Source organism: Bactrocera tryoni, chromosome 2 (assembly GCF_016617805.1).
Source record: "Bactrocera tryoni isolate S06 chromosome 2, CSIRO_BtryS06_freeze2, whole genome shotgun sequence".
Classification (NCBI taxonomy): domain Eukaryota; kingdom Metazoa; phylum Arthropoda; class Insecta; order Diptera; family Tephritidae; genus Bactrocera; species Bactrocera tryoni.
Genome location: NC_052500.1, coordinates 58,389,701 through 58,410,174, shown reverse-complemented (window position 1 = coordinate 58,410,174; position 20,474 = coordinate 58,389,701). Strand labels below are relative to the sequence as shown.

At 32.7% G+C, this 20,474-nt stretch overlaps 1 protein-coding gene across 11 annotated transcripts in view; it reads right to left on the bottom strand.

Moving 5' to 3' along the window:
* Positions 1–957: 957 nt before the first annotated feature.
* The window catches only part of LOC120769450 (sodium/hydrogen exchanger 6), a 28,258-nt gene continuing 8,741 nt past the window's right edge, over positions 958–20,474 (bottom strand). The window contains exons 10-16 of one of the 11 annotated variants that reach the window (XM_040096444.1): positions 20,085–20,117; positions 16,139–16,198; positions 15,604–15,743; positions 12,932–13,040; positions 12,429–12,596; positions 10,922–11,033; positions 1,563–1,636 (exon numbers count right to left, since the gene is read on the bottom strand). In XM_040096444.1, the coding sequence (XP_039952378.1) occupies positions 10,962–11,033; positions 12,429–12,596; positions 12,932–13,040; positions 15,604–15,743; positions 16,139–16,198; positions 20,085–20,117 (582 nt within the window). In that variant the 3' untranslated portion in view covers positions 1,563–1,636; positions 10,922–10,961. Of the gene's footprint in view, positions 1,637–6,765; positions 6,892–10,921; positions 11,034–12,428; positions 12,597–12,931; positions 13,041–15,603; positions 15,744–16,138; positions 16,199–20,084; positions 20,118–20,474 lie in introns of those variants that run through there. The other 10 variants (XM_040096443.1, XM_040096445.1, XM_040096447.1 and 7 more) reach the window with 10 other exon arrangements.

Sequence of the window (20,474 nt, the reverse complement as noted above, 5' to 3'; positions counted from 1 at the left end):
TGGAACGACTTGACACATTTTACGTTGAGATCTTAAATTGAAAGCGTACAAAATACAGCTTGTGTAAGAACTGAAACCACTCGATCTTCTCAAGCGACTTCGCATCGGTGTATGGGCTCTTGAAACGTTTAAAGAATATCCGATTTTGTTCAGCGATGAAGCCCATTTCTGGCTCAATAGGTATGTAAACAAGCAAAATTGCCGCAGAGTAACCAGGAAGAGATTCAAGAGCTGTCATTTCATCCAGAAGAAACAACGGTTTGGTTTGGTTTGTGGGCCGTTAGAATCATCGATCCATATTTCTTCAAAAATGATGCCGGTGAGAACGTAGCCGGCAATGGCGACCGTTATTTGAGTGATACCTGAAATTGAAGCTCGTGGTATTGGTAATATTTGGTTTCAACAAGACGACGGCACTTCCCACACATTGCATCAATCAATGGATTTATGGAGAGAACACTTCGGTGAGCATACAATTTCACGTTTTAAGCTGGTCGATCGACCACCAAGACCGTGTGATATCACACCGTTAGAGTTTTTCATGTGCTCATATGTAAAGCCTTAAGTCTATGCGAGCCTCGGAGCAAAACATCACGCGTGTTATTCGCCAATTACCAGTCGAAATGCTCAAACGAAACATTGCAAATTGGACTCAACGGATCGAATATCTGAGACGTAAGTAGATGCGGCCAACTTTTGAAAGTGATAAATGCCAAATAATGTTCTTTCCAATGATAATTAACTTTCCCCCATTCAATTTGAAGCTTCTGTGTTTTTTTAAGTAAGGAACCTCGAAATGGATCACCCTTTAAAATATCAAAACAAGTTCCGTTATTAAAACTTTTATTTGTGAAGAGTGTTATAGCTTTGCTGGAACCGAAGTTACCTATTTTTCTTGTTTTTATACAAATATTGCGTGTCTACAATAAATCAAATCACAAGTTGTTTTTATTTTTATTAAAAATCATTTATTTAATTTTAGCGAAATTTTTAACAGTTGAACAAAATAGTAATATAAGCAGAATATACCAAAAATAATAGATTGTGTAAGCATATGGTTGGAGATTTCCAATTATGCGTGGCTTTCTGCGCTTTGTGTGGCAGCTCTGTGAGCATTCTTCTCGTATGCGCTCAGATATTCTGTTGTCCTTGAACTAAAATTACTTGCGAAAAATGTGGTTGACAGGAAGTTGACATTTCAAATATTTTTTAATTATTGTTTTTTTTTTTTAATTTGTCTAGTTTTTATTATTTCTTCATAGTTTCATTAATTTGTACAAAATTTGTTTATCTTTTTAAGTATTCGTTTGTATGTATATGATTAATATATGCACTATGTAGACATTAATCAATCGTATTTGTAGCTTAAAGCAAATGAAATACATTTCTCTTTTTGCTTTTATGTAAAATTTTTAAGCACAAAAAAATATCTGTATTTCACAATTAGCGATTTTATTTAGATTTATTTGTTTTCATATTAAGCAATTAAGAATCGAAACAAACATATTACTTGGAAAGGCTACATATAGTTATAGACATAAAAATGTTTTCAGTTACTCTATAAATTCTTTCCATAGAACCCTAATAGCCTAATGCGGGTCGAAACGGGGCTTTGCACATGTTCCATTATTTCCATCTGCATTTGCTTACGCGCGATTTGTGGCGTTAAGTCACGTGTGATTCGTATTTGTTTTTTTTGTTGTTGTTTTTAATTTAACGTTATTAGTCGTATGTATGTATATTATATATATATGTGTGTTTATTTATTTTATTGGACAATCAACAATTAAATTGCACCGCATATTTAGAAATAAAAAAAGAAAAAACAACGATATGATTAATTGCCGAGTATTTAGTAAGTATTTGCATACTAAATTTTTAAAAATTATTGCTAAATATTGAATAAATATTCTTGGTACTTGTACTTTTTTGTCTAATTTTTGGGTTTGTTTTCTGTACTGCTGGTATGAGAGTGTACGAGTGATGTTGCTGGTTCAATGAAAACAAGAAAAATAAATGGTATATAAAATGATGGCGAAAAGGGAATCAGGCATCGAGTTTGCTTTTCTAATTTTAACAAACAATAATACATATATAATATAAAATATATATTTCTTTGATTATTATTTGTTTTTAATTGCTAAAATTCACATGCTTTTTAATTAATTGATGAATTAAAACGTTTAATTCTCTTATTATGCTTTGATATAGAAATCAAAAAAGTCTGGAACACATAAAATGCACAAAGACAATTTTTACTGTGTAAAAAATTATTCAAAATCAGAGTTTTTACGATTTGCAAACGCCGTTAGTCTCTTACAACCACTATATGTTAGATGTGAGAAGTGTTTTAAAGCGCTAGTGTGAAATTAAAAAATGGCTATAGGTACCTTTACAAATAACATACTCAAATTTTAAATCGATATTTCAAATAGTTTTGGAGTTACAGCTCCATCAGTTTATCTTTAAAAGGAGGGTAAGGTTTCCGTGATAAGAAAAACCTTAGATTGTCAAAAGTATGGTCAATAATATAAAAAAGGTTCGAATAAAATTACTCAATCCATATTTAAGAAATAAATTTGCAAAAACGCGTTCTTCTCAAAACAAAATTTCGCAAAAACGCGTTTTTCTCAAAACTAAATTTCTCAAATTTACTTGAGTGATTGTTTGGAGACAAATGTTCTGATCGCTATAAAATTTTTTAAATATTCTGTACTCGCCCCTGTGGGCGACCTTTTAGTGATCAACCCTGCTCCGCAATGACGGCAACCTATGCTGATGATACTGCACTGCTAGCATCAAGTGGTAACCTTACTACTGCTTCCAGAAAACTGCAGATGCAATTGAATGCTTTAGGAACGTGGCTCACCAAATGGAATATTGGCATTAACACCGAAAAGTGCGTACAAGTAGTTGGTAACCCTAAAGCACAAAAATTGCCCGCAACTGGCTTTATAAGGCCGGTTGTTACCGACAAACACATGCGCAACAAAATATTTGGAGCTTACAATTGAAGCAGGCAAGCTTTTCAAAATAAAGTTCTGCGGGCCCTCATGGGTGTTAGTTTCTATGATGTCGAAGATCATGTGTAACTCGAAAAATATTTGATTTTTTGCCTTAAAATGTTTACTGTATATTAAAATTTTAAAACAATTAAAGCATGATTTTTTTATTTCAAAAAATAGTCTTTTTCAGGTTGTCACACTAAGTGTGCCCCTGAAGCGTAGAAAAAAAGAAGATGAATTGTGTCTTCATAAAAAAGACGGCTTCGAAAAAATAAAAACAAATAATAGTAATAAATATCAATTCTCTCTATCTAAAATAATTTTTGTGGGAATATTAAAATAAATAAATTGCTTTTCAATTTAGTATCTTTTAATAAACACTGAATCTGTCATATAAAATCTTAATTTTTTAGTGGGCCATTATAATGTTACGAGTTTTTCTACATGCTATAACTTTAAATATTTCAATGACCCTCTAAAAAAAAATTAAAAATCATATAACAGATTCACACAGGGGCAAATAAGTGACGGAAATATGACTTTAGAATTTCTTAATCATAAACATTATTTCTAACATTAGTCCACAAGGAAATGTGAAGTTGAGTGTTGAGATCGTTCAAAATCTGGTTCTTCTGCTTGAATTTCACGATAAGTTCCGTAAATGGAGAAAGCGCTGTTCACATAAATATTTAAACCCAAAACCGACTTACATAAATCTGCAGTGGTGTTGTCACCGTTAATCATTAAGTAAATATGGATAGATCACAATAAAGTAGATACCAACAGAAAATATTTCTCCTGTTAAACCTGGCGGTAAATAGGCTAAGGATCTATATTATCGACAAAAATTTTATAGATCGCGAAATAAGGTCGACAGCGCTGAAGATCGCACCCTTACATGGGAATCATTATGCTTACAGACCAGGTAGGTCAGCTAATTCTACTTTGTATCTATTAACCGCGGAAATTCAAAGTTAACTTGGCAATGGAGAGGTGATGTCATGCGCCTTCTTCCATATCCAAGCAGCTTTTGACAATGCGTCTCATGTAAGTGTGGCAAAAGCAGTAGAAAAAAGAAATATGGCAGCACTGTAAGCAAATGGTTAGAGGTCACTTGGCACTAGGATAGCTGAGACCATTGTAGGGGATGATAAAATTCGTCTCGGCACGACAAAAAATTGGCTTATGAGCTCAAATATTTGGGTCTCACTCTTCGGTGGAAACAGATCATGATCAAAGCCAGAAAAGCATTCATGGTATGTAATCGCCTGGTTGGGAAATCCTGGTTCTGCAAGTCAAGGGTTATCAGGTGGACCGAAATCAATCATACAGCTAAACATACAATGCTTCAAATAACCAAAGAAGGGTTTGACAAATTTAAGGTAGTCTCGTCCCAGCAAATGAAGACCTTAAGTGATGAAACATCACTGGTTCTTTTCCCGAGCGACAGCTTTACCAAAAGGTAAGGCTGAATGGAATAGCTCCACGTTAAGGAATAGCACTATTAAGTGGTACACTGACGGCTCGAAAACGTCGGAAAGCATTGGTGCAGGCGCAGTGTATAGAGCGGGTTAATAACTTCATTATTCGTTACCAACCTCATCTGGCGGTCAGGTCACAAGTATATAGCCGATAATGAACTGGTTGGCGAGCTTTCCCACTCTGCAGCTGCTACTAGAATTGTAGGACCGGAATTATGTGTTGCGATTGATTCTCATACCATGACAGAGCTACTCCACAAGGAGGAGAAAGTGAACAAAGAAAGTATTGGCAATAGCTCAAAAAGTTTTTAACGGGTGGTTACAACGTGACTAGGCTTAAAAGTGTACTCAAATTCACGAGAGAAAAATTGCGGTTACTTGCTACATTTTACACAGGGCACAGTGATCTAAAGAAGCAAATATTTAATATGAGTATAGCCGCTTGTCCAAACTGCCGGTTCTACGACATGGAGCCTGAAACTCCCGAGCCTCTGATGCTAGACTATACGGCAGTTTGTAGACGCAGAATCAAAGCCTTTGGACCTAGGTATCTGAATTGGGATCACATCGCCTCAAAAGCACACTATTTCTATCTATCTTCTATATTATCGAAAAGGTAAAAATTCCAACAAATTATGACCTATTTACTTAACTGAATGACAAGTATGACGTGTATCTCGACTGAAATATGCTTTTAAGCTAATTTTACATCTCTTGCCAATTGGTACTTGACCCCTACATCTCGATTAGGATATTTCGTTTTCGGTTTATAAAAAAAAGTCTATAACATCACACTAGTTTTATCGGCTTATTAGTAATTATTATTATATTTCCAGTAATGTTTAGGGTTTTGCGCTCTTTTTTCGCGTATACAAGCATCACGTGACCCCCATTCTCAGTTTCCTTATCGAAAATATGCTTAAAATACGGAAGATTATATAGTTTAAATTCATTAAAGATACAGATTTTATCAAAGTTATAACTGTTCCGGAACGTGAAGCTTGGAAAAGTTTAGAGTTCACCGTCGAAAATTTCCTAGGCAAACATAAAACAGACTCTAATTGCAAATATGACAATCAATCAATATAAACTATCTCCGCAATCATCTGGAAATTTTTTCGGATAAGTTAAGAAATTATAATGAAGAACAGAGAGAAGCGGTACCATCAGGACCAAAAAGTGATGGAAGAAAGGTAGCAAAGTTGCTGAGATCGTCACATGAAGGTCCTTGGATCCATGTTTCCAAATAGGGATCACATTGCTTCGCTAGCACCCAGCAGTATATTGAACTTTATTAATATGTGATTTAGGAGAGGGTATAATAGACCTAATGTCGCGGTGCATTCCTCGTTTATCAATCTAATCTAATCAGGACCCAAAAGTGATGAAAAAAAGGTAGCAAGGTTGCTGAGATCGTCACATGGTGGCAGATTACTTCTGGTCCCTAAAAAAATTTTCAAATGAAATGTATAAAAGAAATGCTCTTAAAGGGCGATTTATTGAAATATAAAATGTATTTTCTATATTTGTCTCTCTGTTACCTTCAATGAATCCTTACATATAACTCTAATTTTTGATCATGTTTTCTGATTTTTGTGATGTAAAAAATAAAATAAAGATTTAAAAATAACGAAAACTCGATCATCGATCTTAAAAGTGGGCAACAAAATTACTGTAGACCAGTGTAATACGTCACTTGTAAAAATATGGACTAACTGTTCCGTGTTTATATACATATGTATTGTGAGTCACAAAGTTAGTAGCCCAAAAATTAATTTTAAAATCAACTGATCAACATTTATTGCGAAATTCTCTAAAGTTGTATGTGAACCCCTCTTAAAATTTACTACAATTTTTGTTCTTTAATTTTTCTACATTTAAAATTAATTAAATTCAAACAAGTCTAAGAGTAAATACAAGTAATATAAGTTTAAATTTAAATAGTAAATAAATCACAATTCAGAACATATACATATATAAATAAATATATATTATGTATGCATGTATATGTCAAAATATTATTTTACTTTTGAAATTGTCTTTCATACTCTTTTCCACACAATGTACGTGTATATATATGAATAAATATGTAAATTATGTAATGAATAACATCTTAATAATAAATAAATAGTAATAGGTGGATAAAATATTTTAGCCAATAGTTTAATTTGAGTATAACTAGAAATTTGATGTGGTGCTTGAGAACAAATAAGTGCAGAAACCCAAATTCAAGCTAAACACATATGATTTTGTTAACACCCAAAGGAGTTTGTGTACAAATATCTAATGAGAAAGCAAATATTTTTTTTTCTCTCTCTCTCTCTCTCTCTCGCTCTTTTTGTTGCTATTAACAACTACATGTGTTTTTGTTCTTATATGTGATGAGTACGGAGATCGTTCTCACTCTGCAAGTAAGAAAGAAAACAAACATTGAATAGAAAATGAATAAATTTAATTTAACAAAAAACACTTTAGAGCGTTTTCAACGTTTTGGAAGGTGTAAGTGAGGTTAGTTGACGTCCAAAGAAATTTATGTAGGTTAGTGACAGAGAGAAAAAAGTGTAATCACCGCATATATAGAGAATATTAGTAATTAAAAAATTAATGGAAAAGAAGATCAACTTTCTACATTACATTTATTTTGCATTTTGCATTGTAATTATAATCCCCAAAACCAGTTTTTTATGTAAATTATTTTTTTGATAAATTTTAATTAATAAATTGTGAAGAAAAATTTACTAACACATACATATCGTCACCTGAAGTGCAAAATAACGTAACAACATTTTTGGAAATTTACAGTGGCATGAATGAAACACGAAATAAATGGAACATGAATGAAACAAAATTTTAATATTGGTTAAAACTGGTTTATATCTGACCGCAGAGCCAGGAAATGTGGAACATATGTAATATTATGTACATATGTAATTTGAAGTAGTGAAGCGTAATCAATAAGACACTCAATTTCGAATTTTTTGATGATACGTTATTTTGCATTTCAGGTGACGATATGTATATCTACGTATAACATTTATGCCAAATTTTACATTTTGAGTACTATACAAAAAACAAGCTATCTTCGATTCGCCATTTCTCTGAACGCTTTGTGAAGATAAGAGCAAAACAAAGTTACACAGTTGCATTCAAAACAAGATTGTCTATGAATACCTCACTGAAATTACATATGTAACAGTTTGCTGTTCTGTCTCTATGTGATTAAGAGAGTTGCATGATCGATTCGATGCACACTAAATTCAGGCAAATTAAAGAAATCTTGTCTACGCCGAATGAAAAGAAATGCACCTAAATTATTGGATATGTTTTTTTTTTGCGGAAAGAGTTTTCGATTAAATGTTTTGTTGATATAATTGCTTCTAACAAAACTTCTTACACTTTTTGGAATCTGACAAATGTAGTGTCCTACAAATTTCTGTCTGCTTTCATACAACTAATGGATTGTATGAGAACTTTTTGAATGGCAGAATCACATTAGAGGTTTGTGCCATTGCATGTTAAGAGAAGCGTTGAGTGAGCTCCGACAGACTGATGGGATTTTTTGAATGACTACACAAGGTTAAAAAGCTCTGAAAAGCGTTCAAATTGCCAAACGACCAAGAATATGAAAATAGTGCAACAATATTCACCTGATTTTTGGCAAAGATGTGGCTACTTGCTTAATGTAACTACTTAACAATCTTTTGAAGAAAAACTCGCTTCATTCATCATTTCCTGAACCGAGTCTTTTGATAAAAAGACAACGACATTTAGAGAACTAGAAACTTTTTAGAATAGTAGGGGGGGGCAAAGAAATAATTTCTTCATAAATCGTTTCAAAAGAGAAGTATTATTGGTGCTGGACGACATCGTAGACAAAACTTTACACCATATTGACGATTTGTTAAGAAAATGGGCTTAAAAGCTCAGAATTATGGGAAAATTATATTACCAAGCTGAGTAATAAAACGATGAATCGGACGGCTCACAATATAAGATTTCAACCAATAATTATTATAACCAGCTTCGATTTAGAAGATACCTTACTAGAGTTTGTGATTAACGCCAGGTAGATCGTAGGCCTAAATCTAGAATTTAAATTTGTTGCGGTTTTCCCATGTCAGAAGATATTGTTCATTCAAGTTTATTATCGGCATCGCAAAACTCTTAAAATAATTCCAACTGTAGTTAAGGAAACGGTTTGAAAACTTATTCGATTTTTCTTTAAAAGGCAAATCTAATATTATAAGCCTAAAAATATCAAAACTATTGGTAGTTAAACTCGATTTACTGAAAGAACTAAAAACCACATGTTTTTCTATAGTTACTTCCCTGTCCCTGTTACTACATTTGTAGGTTAGGTACATAAGAAACAATTTTTTGGTGAAGTTCTTTATATTTAAAAGCTTTAAATTTTGAACGAAATAGTTTGAAATTTATAAGTTGATACTATTGCAGTCAAAGACATCACATATATAAATCTGTATCCCTAGTGAATGAGAGTATTTAAAGACAAAAAATTTAAGGCACTACTCGATGAAAAGTAATGCAAAATACAAAAATTGCACGCATAATATTTGGGAGTTATTAAAAGCAGCGGAATATACTCAAAAACAAGGAAACTTGTGGTGCCATATGGATTGAAGCCAAGAGGCGTTGATAAACGGTTTTGTATACCAGAAATACTGCTGAAGGCTTCAAAAAGAAGACGTTTCAAAAATTGTCATCATTCATTCTAGTCTGCCAAGCCGCTGCAATTCTTTTGGAATGGAGTCCACCAATTATCATTATTTGCCTAATAAAAAAGTTTTCTATGCAAGGATTTGAGTTGGATAGGTCAGTTTATATGGTAACTTGTATATTCCATAACTGTCCGTAATTTTGATAAATTAGCAGCTTCTTGCCTAGGACATGGCGAAATTTTAAGTCCATAACTCAAAAACTGCGGGACTAGACCGATTATATACAAACGGTTAGCGAATCGATAAAGCTCGTCCCGCTGATCTTTGATACTTTATAGGATCTCCGACATTCTTTTTGGGTGTTGCCAACATACTTAATATAACCTGCTAAGGCTATAAAAAACCGCACTAAAATAATTATACATTGTGACAAAGAAGTACACGCTTTTTGGGATGGCCTTCTGCTCCTTCGGTGAATTTTTTTTATCTCAAGAAAAAATCAAACGGAGCCAATTCAGGTGAATTTGATGGTTGATCGAAGGCATTCATTGCATTTTTTGCTTTAAATTCGGTCACAATCGTGGCTCGATGCCATGGTGCATTATCATCGAGTAAAATCCATGAATTTCGATGAATGTTCTCACATGAACCCCTCAATACAGCCAAATAGAACTTATTATTGACCGTTTGTCCCTCCGGAACAAATTCATGATGCACCAAACCACGAATATCGAAAAAACCAATGAGCATCACCTTGATTTTTGAGCGACTTTGGCGTGTTTTTTTTTTGTTTTCGGCTCGTTTTTTCCCCCCCATTCCGATGACTGTTGACTTGGTTGCATGTTAAACTCATAAACCCACATCTTGTCGGCAGTTAAAATGCTCGCCATGAATGTTGGATCAAAATTCGCAAGATCAAGCATGTCCAAAGAGACCTGTTTATGGTACTCTTTTTAAAGAAAATTCAGCTTTATCGCGCCGAGTCGAGCAAGAACGCGTTTCATACTCAAAATATCCATCAAAATCATTCGAACGAATTCGCGCGAAATGTCGAGTACTCATGCCATCTTTTAAAATTGTTAAACAAGTATTTTCAAGCACTGACTTTTTTAATATTTTTATCTGTTGAAGAGGTCGAAGGTCGTCCCGGACGAAGTATGTCTTCAACGATCTCTCGACCGTCTTTGAAGGCTTAGTACCACTCGTAGGGCTGAATCACCGTAAGCCTTTTCCAACATTCGTAACGATTCCGCACACGAAAGTTAGTTAGAAATACGAAATTTGCGACAAATTCTTTGTCCGATATTTTTATCTAGCAACGCACTATTGTGATCTACCGACTTTAGCAACTTTCGGGTGTTTTTTTGTCACAATATATGCCCTTTGGACACTAGTTAATTTAAAATATATATGAATTATTTCAGTCCATATGTAAAAATGATTATTTGACAGCTATCCAACTTAATTTAGCGAACTTTAGTAAAAAGTATAGTTTATGTGATACCTTTGACCATGTTAATGCCGAATGAGGTGTTAAACTGATAAAAAAAACGAAACGTTAGGTTTTTAATACATAAATAAAATAAAATATAGAAATAACTGTGTATGCATGCACCTTACGTAAGCAATTAGTTTGAATTAGGGTTGCGTGTAGTATTCATGTCTGTGTGTGAGTGTATATGTAATAAAATAAGTGAATTGGTGATTCTTAGTACAAGTACAAGGAATTTTTTAACATTTAAGCATTTAGTTATACGCCAAAAGGTTGGTGTTTTTGCGTCACTTTTGATTTTGATTCACATAAAGTTGTTAGTAACCAAACTAAGATCCGTTATTAATTGATTAGCTTCATTCAGAAAATTCGTATGCTGTGCATGACGAATTTTGCGATTTTTTTCGTTCGGATTTTGTGTTGCAGTAGTTACAAGTTAAACATATATTTTTGTTGTTGTTGATATTATAAATAATCATACAAGTAATAATTTAATAAATCATATATAAATATAATTAATATGTAGAATTGTTATTATTTAAGTATTTCAATTTTGTTTTTATTTTGTTTTTGCATAACAAAGTTTCCATATGTGGTGGGTTATTCGACAGAAAAAATACAGAAATATAGCAGATGAAAAAAAAAGAAAATTGTTTTTTAATCATAGTTGGGTTAATTTGTTTACGTTTTATTTCACATGCAAAATATACATAATATTTATTTCATAATAAATAACAACAATAACAGCAACAATATTAACATAATAAATTTAAGTAAGTACATAAGTTTTGTAGAGTGATAGTAAAGTCTGTTACGAGATTACTGCAAGTAAGCGTTGAACACAAAATAAAAACGTTGTTAGTGAAATAAAAATTTTATTACAAAAAAAAACAAACAGGAAATTGCACGAAAAAAGTTAGAGAAAAAAATTATTTAAAAAAAATTCGAAATAAAAAAAATTAATTTAAAAATATTGAGAAAATAAAAAAAAATTAACTTGAATGAATTAAAAAAAATTAATAAAGTTAATATTGAAAAAAGAATTTTTAAAATAAAATAATTTAAAATATTAAACAAAATTAAGTAAATTAATTAAAAAAGTACTTTTTGGAAAAAATAAGGTATCAAAAAGTTAATTTATTAATGAAAAACTAATTTAACTAAAATAATTATAATCAAATAATAAAATTTAAACAAATAAAATTGAAAGTGCTTAACAATAAATGTAAAGTTCGTTGCATCTTTTTATAAATTACAAAAAAAAAATCAAATGAAAAGTGTAAAATAATCTACGATGTGCAAATGTGTGGCCAAATGTCACAGCAAATAATTTTTTTTTTTTTACTTTTTTCTTTGAGAATTTTGTTTCAGTTTTACGCTAACGAATACCACAATACCTTATACACACGCCTTAACCTTTTCAAATATTAATGTGAATAAATTACTAATTCAATTTACTCCAATAAGACCGCAATTAATCAAATAAATATTTATACAATTTACTAAAAATTTCAATTAATGGACAGAACGGTTGTTCGTGGTTATAAATTTTGTTAATGTTAACCTTGGCTCTCAGTTAGTCTTAGTTACTACATACAATAATAAGCGCGTATGTATGTATGTACGTATGTATGTAGTATATGTCAGTACAAGTTACATATATTTAGGTTGTTATGTAGATATATATGTAAGTATTTACATAAGTAATTCAATCACGATTTTTGTAGCTAGCAAAGAGGCTGCGATCATCCGCGACAAAGCGTATACTTACACGATTGATCGAGTTGCGACGTGGACCCATGCCGGCTGAGCCGCCACTACCACTACCGCTGCCGCCATTTAAGCCACCTGCTGCGCCATTCGTTGAAGATGCACCGAAATTCTCATCATCAATGCAAATATCCGAATCCGAGTCGGAGCGCCGCAAACCGCCCCCGTCCTGAGTTGTTGGTGTGCAGTAATTTGCCATATATACAAATATGTGTGTGGCAGGCATTTATGTATGATGTATTCATATACAAGGTGGATGAATCGCGCGTCAATGGTGCATGCAATGGTATGATAAGAAATGCAATGAAGTTGGGTCATTTGTAGTTGATATGTGCAAAAATTGGAAATGAAAAGAAAATTCGAAAAAGTTGTACTGCCAACAATAATACCTAATGTAATTGTAATGCAAATATTTCCCCCCTTTAAAATTATTTGTTAGTATATATGTATGTATGTATGTGGGTCTGTATTCCAAAACGTATTTGTCGCTATTTACACTCGTACCTGTGTAAGTTGCTCGGTTGTGGTGAGTAAGCGCGCCACGGGATTACAACATACGGGCAATGTTTCGAGCAGCGTTGGACGTGAATGCGTCAACAGCGGCTTCATATATCTGTGAAAAGAAAAAAAGAAGTAAAATGAGAAAAATGTCAGCTTTAATACCCTTTAGACAGATAGATAGAAAATAATTGAGGTTTTGCATTCCGACCTATGGTCTATTGTGCCTTCTCCTATATCACATAAGGCCTTGAGCCTTCTTCTACAAATTGTTGGGTAATCTAGAATCTGGTGTTCGGTCGCAAAACCGGCAGTTTGCACAAGATACTATGCCCATGTTGGATAAGTGTTTCCTGAGCCTGCAATGCCCTGTATAGAGTGCGTCAAGGCGACGGAAAATTTCTCGGCGGAGGTTAATAGTATCTCTAAACCCTGCTACGTTGTAAGCTCATAGTAGTAACTTGGCGTGGCGCATTTCTGTTGTCTGCTGCCAGTGCCGTTCTCTCCTCACGCCGGCAGGGAGCTTACCCCTTTATGCCCCGGCACTCAAATCAGGTGTTCCCGGTTGCAAATTGATAGTCGGTTCAGCCTTCCTATTCAATACTCCACTAAGAGCGATTTGACTTCATAAGCTGATATAGCTTTTAGTGCCGCGATAGTTAAGCGGCACCCTTAAAATATACCTTTTGCAAATAAAAAAGTTTCCATACAAAAACTTGAAACTATATACTATAAGGATACGATCTGAACAATTTATTCGGAAATTGTTCAACTTGCTTGGGTAGTAATCCATGTTAAATTTCGTGAAGATATCTCGTAAATTTAAAAGACAGACATACAAGAACTAGATTTTGTTCGGACATTTCACCATCGATGATTGGACAAAGTTACTTGGTCCGATAAAACCATAATCAATCACATAGGATCAAATGGACTCGCATGAACATGGATTGACAAACAGTTGGTGTACAGGAACGCAACATATGCAAAACAAAGAAATTTGGAGGTGAATAACTGATGGATTCTGGAGGTTTTCACGGAAATTAGCTGCATGTACTTCGGCGGATCTATGGTATAATAAACATACCGCAAAAATTGCAAATTTGCGATTTTGTGATATTGGGATGTTCGACTCGGCCTTCCAATTTCCCATATTTTTGACACCTTTCTGCACCTTTAGACCATTGAAAAAGCAAAATTTTGGCCAAAATGGAATATCCAAAGACTGTAAATGAATTGTGGCATAGTAAAATATAATTCTAAATATTACTGAGAACCTCATAAATAGTATGCCAAAAAGGATGGAGGAAGTGAAAAATTCGCCTGCTGGCCACACAAAATATTAACATAATGTGAACCGAACTTTTAAGTCAATAGACAAGTGTTCAAACTTACATCCATTAAAAATTGAGTATATTTAATGTTTAAGTTTTTGAATTAAATTATTGGTTTCGAAAGAAAATTTAATAGCTTGACTGTATTTATAATTTTTATATGCATTGTATCTAATAAAATTTCTGAGGGTTAAGAGAAATACATTTATTTTCCTGAACGGTTTTGTCCTTTACTGTATATATTTTAAAGGATCCCCGACGATTTCCTTCGGATGTTACAAACTTCGTGGCAAATTTAATATACCCTGCTTAGAGTATAAAAATTGTTTACCAGAGAGTAATTTTCTTTTAATTCGAAGTAGTTCGTTCGTGTCCAGTACAAACGGGTCTACATAATATAAACGAACACGAATATAAATTATTCGGCCGAGAATTGTATACTCTGCATAAATCTTAACAAATTCTTTCTATTAAATTATTTGGAGAATGTCGCAAAAATTTTGAGCATAAATCACATAGTACAAATCCTAGAAAATTTCTTCTTTCAGTACACTACAGCAATAAGCAACCTCCGTTTGGCCTCTTGGCACCAGTGTAGATATGTAGTTACTCATCGGGAGGAATATCTCGAAGCTGAAGCCACTCGTGGCAAATTTTTCTCTGCTCACAAATGTAGATGTTTGTGGGCAGAAGAAAAGAGGAATAGTGACTTTTTTCTCGGATGGGTAGAAGCTAGGAAGGAGGGGAGGAACTCTCCGCCAATCTTAGATTTAGGCTATTGGACCTGTACTGTTTTTCGAACAAAAGTAGCTGCTATTAAGGTGGCGGTAGACTTACTGCTACGAAGTGCAGCCACATCCAGGGAGGTGAGCATTCACTACGACATCAGAGCGGCAATACGAGTATCTCTTCTCATTAGAAATAGCATAAAGCTACTACCATTGGTATATTTCGTACTAGCACTGCATCAATGGAACTCGACGACCCGTTTCTGCGCAACTGCTAAATCTTTTTCGCCCAGCGTGGAACACATAAAAACTACTAAACTACTTGTCCCTAGCAAAGTTCATCTTTCCGTAATCGTAGGAGTTTTTTACTGGACATTGTTCAATAGGCATTCATGCAGTAAGCAAACATCCAGGCACTTTCTGCTCCATTGTCTAACGTACGCAAAATTGAGGTTGAAACAACTCCACAGTCTTACCTTCGGTGAACAAGGAGACTTTGCACAAACTGGCATTAACCGTCTCATTACGCTCAAAGCGCTTTGTCGATTTGTAAGGGTCTTATGACCTCTTAAATAGGAGTTTTAGATAAAAAACAACGAAGTTTATATCAACTTACTTGGTATCGAAATTTCCCCATATTCTTGCCAAAAATGCCTTCTCATTGCGTTTGACATTCATGGCTGTCTGTGCGCCGGCATCGCCAATACCACCAGCTCCCTCAACGTCCACGTCGACATCCTGCAAATATGCATCAGACTAGTTTTTTAAATTCTAGTTAACTCTTCGACAGAAACCACAAATAAGCAAAATCATAAAGAAAATAAAAATAAAACAGTGCAAAACATATACATACATATTGAAAGTGTAAAAAAGAAGAGAGAAGAAGCGTAACTAGTAAAATGCAACTGCAAAAAGCTAAAGCAAATACGAAGAAGAATAATAAAAGGTTAGAAAAAAAAAACGAGAATTATACAAGGACACTTATGAAATCGGCATAAAATGTGGGCAAAATTAATATTTTAAGAAAATTATGATTTAATAAAAAAATTGTGGCAAAAAAATTAAAATTAAATGTTTTTCTGTTAAAAAATAGAAAGTATAAAACAAATGTGAACTGTGCCTTATAACGCGTTACAGACACGTATCCTTACCAAGGAGCTGCGCCGACGCGACATAGGCAGCTGGCCCAAATTGAGTCCGGTATCGATTGACTGCGTGTGTATTGTACATGAAAACACAAAAATTTTCGAACTAGATTATAGTCGTCTACTTTTAAAACGCCAACAAACTGAGCGAACTCATAAGAATTTAAAATTTAGAAAAATGTTTTCTGTTGCATTAGTTACCAAGGTAAGTTGTCAAGCTGTTAAGCCAATTGGCTAGCAGAAAGTCAGTACGGAAAGTTAACCCAAATATACATTACCATGCATGACTATTATAATTATTGAGTGATGTTAAAAAAAAATAAAACAATGAACGATATGTTAATGAAGCAATGTCCAAAACAAATGTAGGATATTTTCGCAACAATTTCTAAAGCTTACGAGGTTACCGTATGTCTAGCAATCATTATAACCAACAACTTTTAAGCTTTTTAGAAATAACTTTTAAGAAATGTAATAATCGCTAAATGCTGTTACCACGTTAAGTAATTTTTGAAGAGGTATATGGAAGTCGATTAATCCTTGGAACGCTACTAATTTTGTTAAAGAATCCCTAGAAACAACCATTATCTCTTGTTATCAATCTTGAAACATTTATAAATTAAAATCAAGAGAGAAATGTAAATAATTTTATTGAACGTTGATAGTATTCATGTTTATCCTATCAACCGTTTTAAGCAAGCAAGTGCGTGCATATTACTGAAGAATGCGCGAGATATCAGGGTTTTACGATGCGAAAAAAATTCTTAATAAAGAAGAATATTTTCGAGGCTTTCGCCTAAGCCTTTGATATTTCAATATTTATTGTTAAATATTAAAAAAAAATTTCGAATGCATAATATCTCCGAATATTGTGTCGATTGGAGCAAAATTAATGAAGTATTTCTGGTCTGATGAACGCTTTACATCAGATTTTTTCACACAACTGTTCTTGTCAAAGTCGCTGTTCCATAAAACTACTGCACCGATTGTTTAACAATTTTGAACACTATTTCTATGTATACATAATTTACGAGGTAGCGCTGGAGAAAATTTTTTCAAAAGATTGAAATTTTAATTTTCGAAAACAAACAAACTTACCCCTCACCCCCCGCGTTATTTAGGCAAACGAATATCTAACGATATAATTTGGTTTTTAGATGACCTAGCACCGAATCATGAGGCGGAGCACAACTTTTTCCCGAATTGCTTCACGGTAATTGCTGCCATTGCCGTAATTTTAAATATTGCTCCATGAAAATATCACAGAATATTCTTGAAATGTCATACATATTAACTGTTTCATCAAAAAAAATTATAAAAACAAGAAAAAACGTTAACTTCGGCTGCACCGAAGCGAGTATACCCTTCACAGGTGCCTTTCTTTTAGTAACTATGTGTTCAGTTTGTATGGAAGCTATATGCTAAAGTAATCCGACCTGAACAATTTGTTCGGAGATTATATTATTACCTTAAGCAGTAATCCATGTCAAATTTCGTGAAGATACCACGTCAAATGTGAAAGTTTTCCATACAAGAACTTGATTCCGATCGTTCAGTTTGTATGGCAGCTATATGTTATAGTGGTCCGATATCGGCAGTTCCGACAAATGAGCAGCTTATTGAAGAAAAAATGACGTTTCCAAAATTTCAAAACGATATCTTAAAATCTGAGGGACTAGTTCGTATATATACAGACAGACGGACATGGTTAAATCGACTCAGCTCAACATACTGATCATTTATATATATACTTTATAGGGTCTTTGACGCTTCCTTCTGGGTGTTACAAACTTCGTGGCAAACTTAATATACCCTGTTCAGGGTATAATTCGCCTTGTTTTACATGAATTAACCCTACTCCCCACTTAACAAAGACATTTAATTCTGAAAATTTTAACACTCTATAAAGGTTAGAACGATATCCAATTATTTTCATTAAAAATGTGACGTCGCAAGGGTATTATTACAGATTTATATTTATATGTGAGAAAAAAGTGAGTTAAAATATGGTAAGTTAGGTTAAGTTACACTGACTAGCTGTTACGTCATACAAACACCTGCAGGTCTTTGTAATGCCAGATGGAGATTCATAATTAATACTTTATGTAGTGTAAGATATCAACAGTTTTCGCGAATTTTAATAGAGACTTGATATCTAATTCTGATACTTTGTTCAGTGCTTTGAACTGTTAAACTCCTAGATATCTAAGTCGAGTTCTAGATAAGGACGAACAAAAGAAAATGCTCTTCTCTGTACTTTCTACATGTGCCAACTGTGACTAGGCCAACAACCGTCCTGCAGTCTTTCGAAAATTTCATGTTTTATCGTTTTTAGCAACTTGCGTAACCAGTTTAAGGTTCCGTGGCCATGCGGATAGCACTTTTGGCAAACTTATCAGCTATTTCGTTTCCCGGATCACCCTTGTGGCCTGGGACATAGCATATATCAGCCGCATTTTCCATTCCAGCCATTGTATCTACTGCGTCCCTGTTTCTAAGGGCATTCTCGAATGATATGCGATTATTACTTTAATTGCTGCTTGGTTGTCGACTGTATATCTGAGGAATAGTACTCTCTAACGATGCTTAAAACTTAATTTTTATCATCTTTTTGCCCTTTTTAAAACATCTGATTTGGTCACACAATGAATTGAAACCAAAACCGGCATAAAATAAAAATATTTGTTTTGAGATAATCAAAACAAATAATATTTAGTCTCCCTAAATAATTTGATAAAATTTAATTTCACATATTTCAGCCAATTCCATCTAACTAGTCGATCAATTCGCTCAGTCTTATAATATTAATAACTGTGTAAACAAGCGTAGTATTTTTGCGAAATATATGTGTAGTAGCCAGAGTTGCAAGTTTTTTAACTAAAAATTTTTGTTTTAAAAATAGATTTTCAAATTTTAATTCCGATTTTAATTTTTAATAAAATAAGGATTTTATATTTTTAATTCCGATAGAAATTTTCAATTCCGATTTCAAAAGTTGGAATTAAATTTTGAAAATTTATTTTTTAATTGCAAAATCAGTTAAAAAAAAATTTATTTTTAAAAATACCATAAAATTTATTTAAAAAAATATATTTTTTAATGTTTTAGAAATTAGTTTTTAATCCCAATACGTATCAGATCAAAAATTTATCAAATATAAATCATTTGAATTATACCGTTTACCAACTCTAGATTAATGAATATGATTGCTTAAAAACTGTAGAACATGCAACAATTAATTTTTAATTATACATTTTGGGATTTAATGTTTCTCATTTTTCAATACGATAACTGGTGTTAAATTTTATTTTATTTTCTTTTTTTAATCCGGCTAAATGTACATATCGTACCTAAAATGCCAAATAACGCATCATCAAAAAATTCGAAATTGGGTATTTTATTCACTACTTCAAATTACATTTGTCCAACATTTTCAGGTTCTGTGTTCAAATTTAAACCAGTTTTAACCAATATTAATTTTTTTTCACTCTTGTTCCATTTTTTTTCGTGTTTCATTCACGCCACTGTAATTTTTTGAAAGTGTTGTTACGTTATTTTGCATTTTAGGTGACGATATATTCAAAATTGATTTCTATTTTTTCAATGCGGTATTGGGGAGTAGAACTTTTAAAATTATTTTCAATTAAGATTTTCGGGTTTACAATTAAATTATTTTGTAATGCATTATTTGCAACCCTGGTTGTCGTGAAAAATATAATAGTACTTTGCCAAGTGTACAATTAAATGTTAATATTTATAACTGCTAGAAATAACGACAAATAGTTTCACCACAGTAAAATGTGCTGTAAAAAATTAGTAACAAAAGTGACTAGTTTTCCTTAAATAATAACACATAAACGAATAACTAAATCGGTAAAAAAATTTGAATTGTAAATATAAACATATTTTACTTATGAAGCTTATGAATGGTTAGAATGATTAGTGCACATACCGCAGCCGCTGTATTTTCCATTGAATTATAAACCTTTATTGGATTTAGTTATTTTCGAATTGGTGTATTTGCATTATTTAATTGCAGTTAAATTGGATGTGTGGGATGATGCGGTAGTTAAAGTAGGCGATAGAAAAAATATGAGAATTGAAATTGCAATAAAGAAAATTAATCGATCAGGTATTAATAATTCACAAGTGTACATATAAAAAGATTGAATACTTTATGGTTGAAGTTAGTGAGCAATAATGCGCTTAAGTTGTTTTCATGAAGAGTGGCACAATTTTTATTATTATTTTTTATAATTGTTAGTAATTTTTTTAATATTTATTAATTTTTTTATAACTTTTTTTTAATTTTTATTTTTTTTTTATTTTTATTAATTTTTTT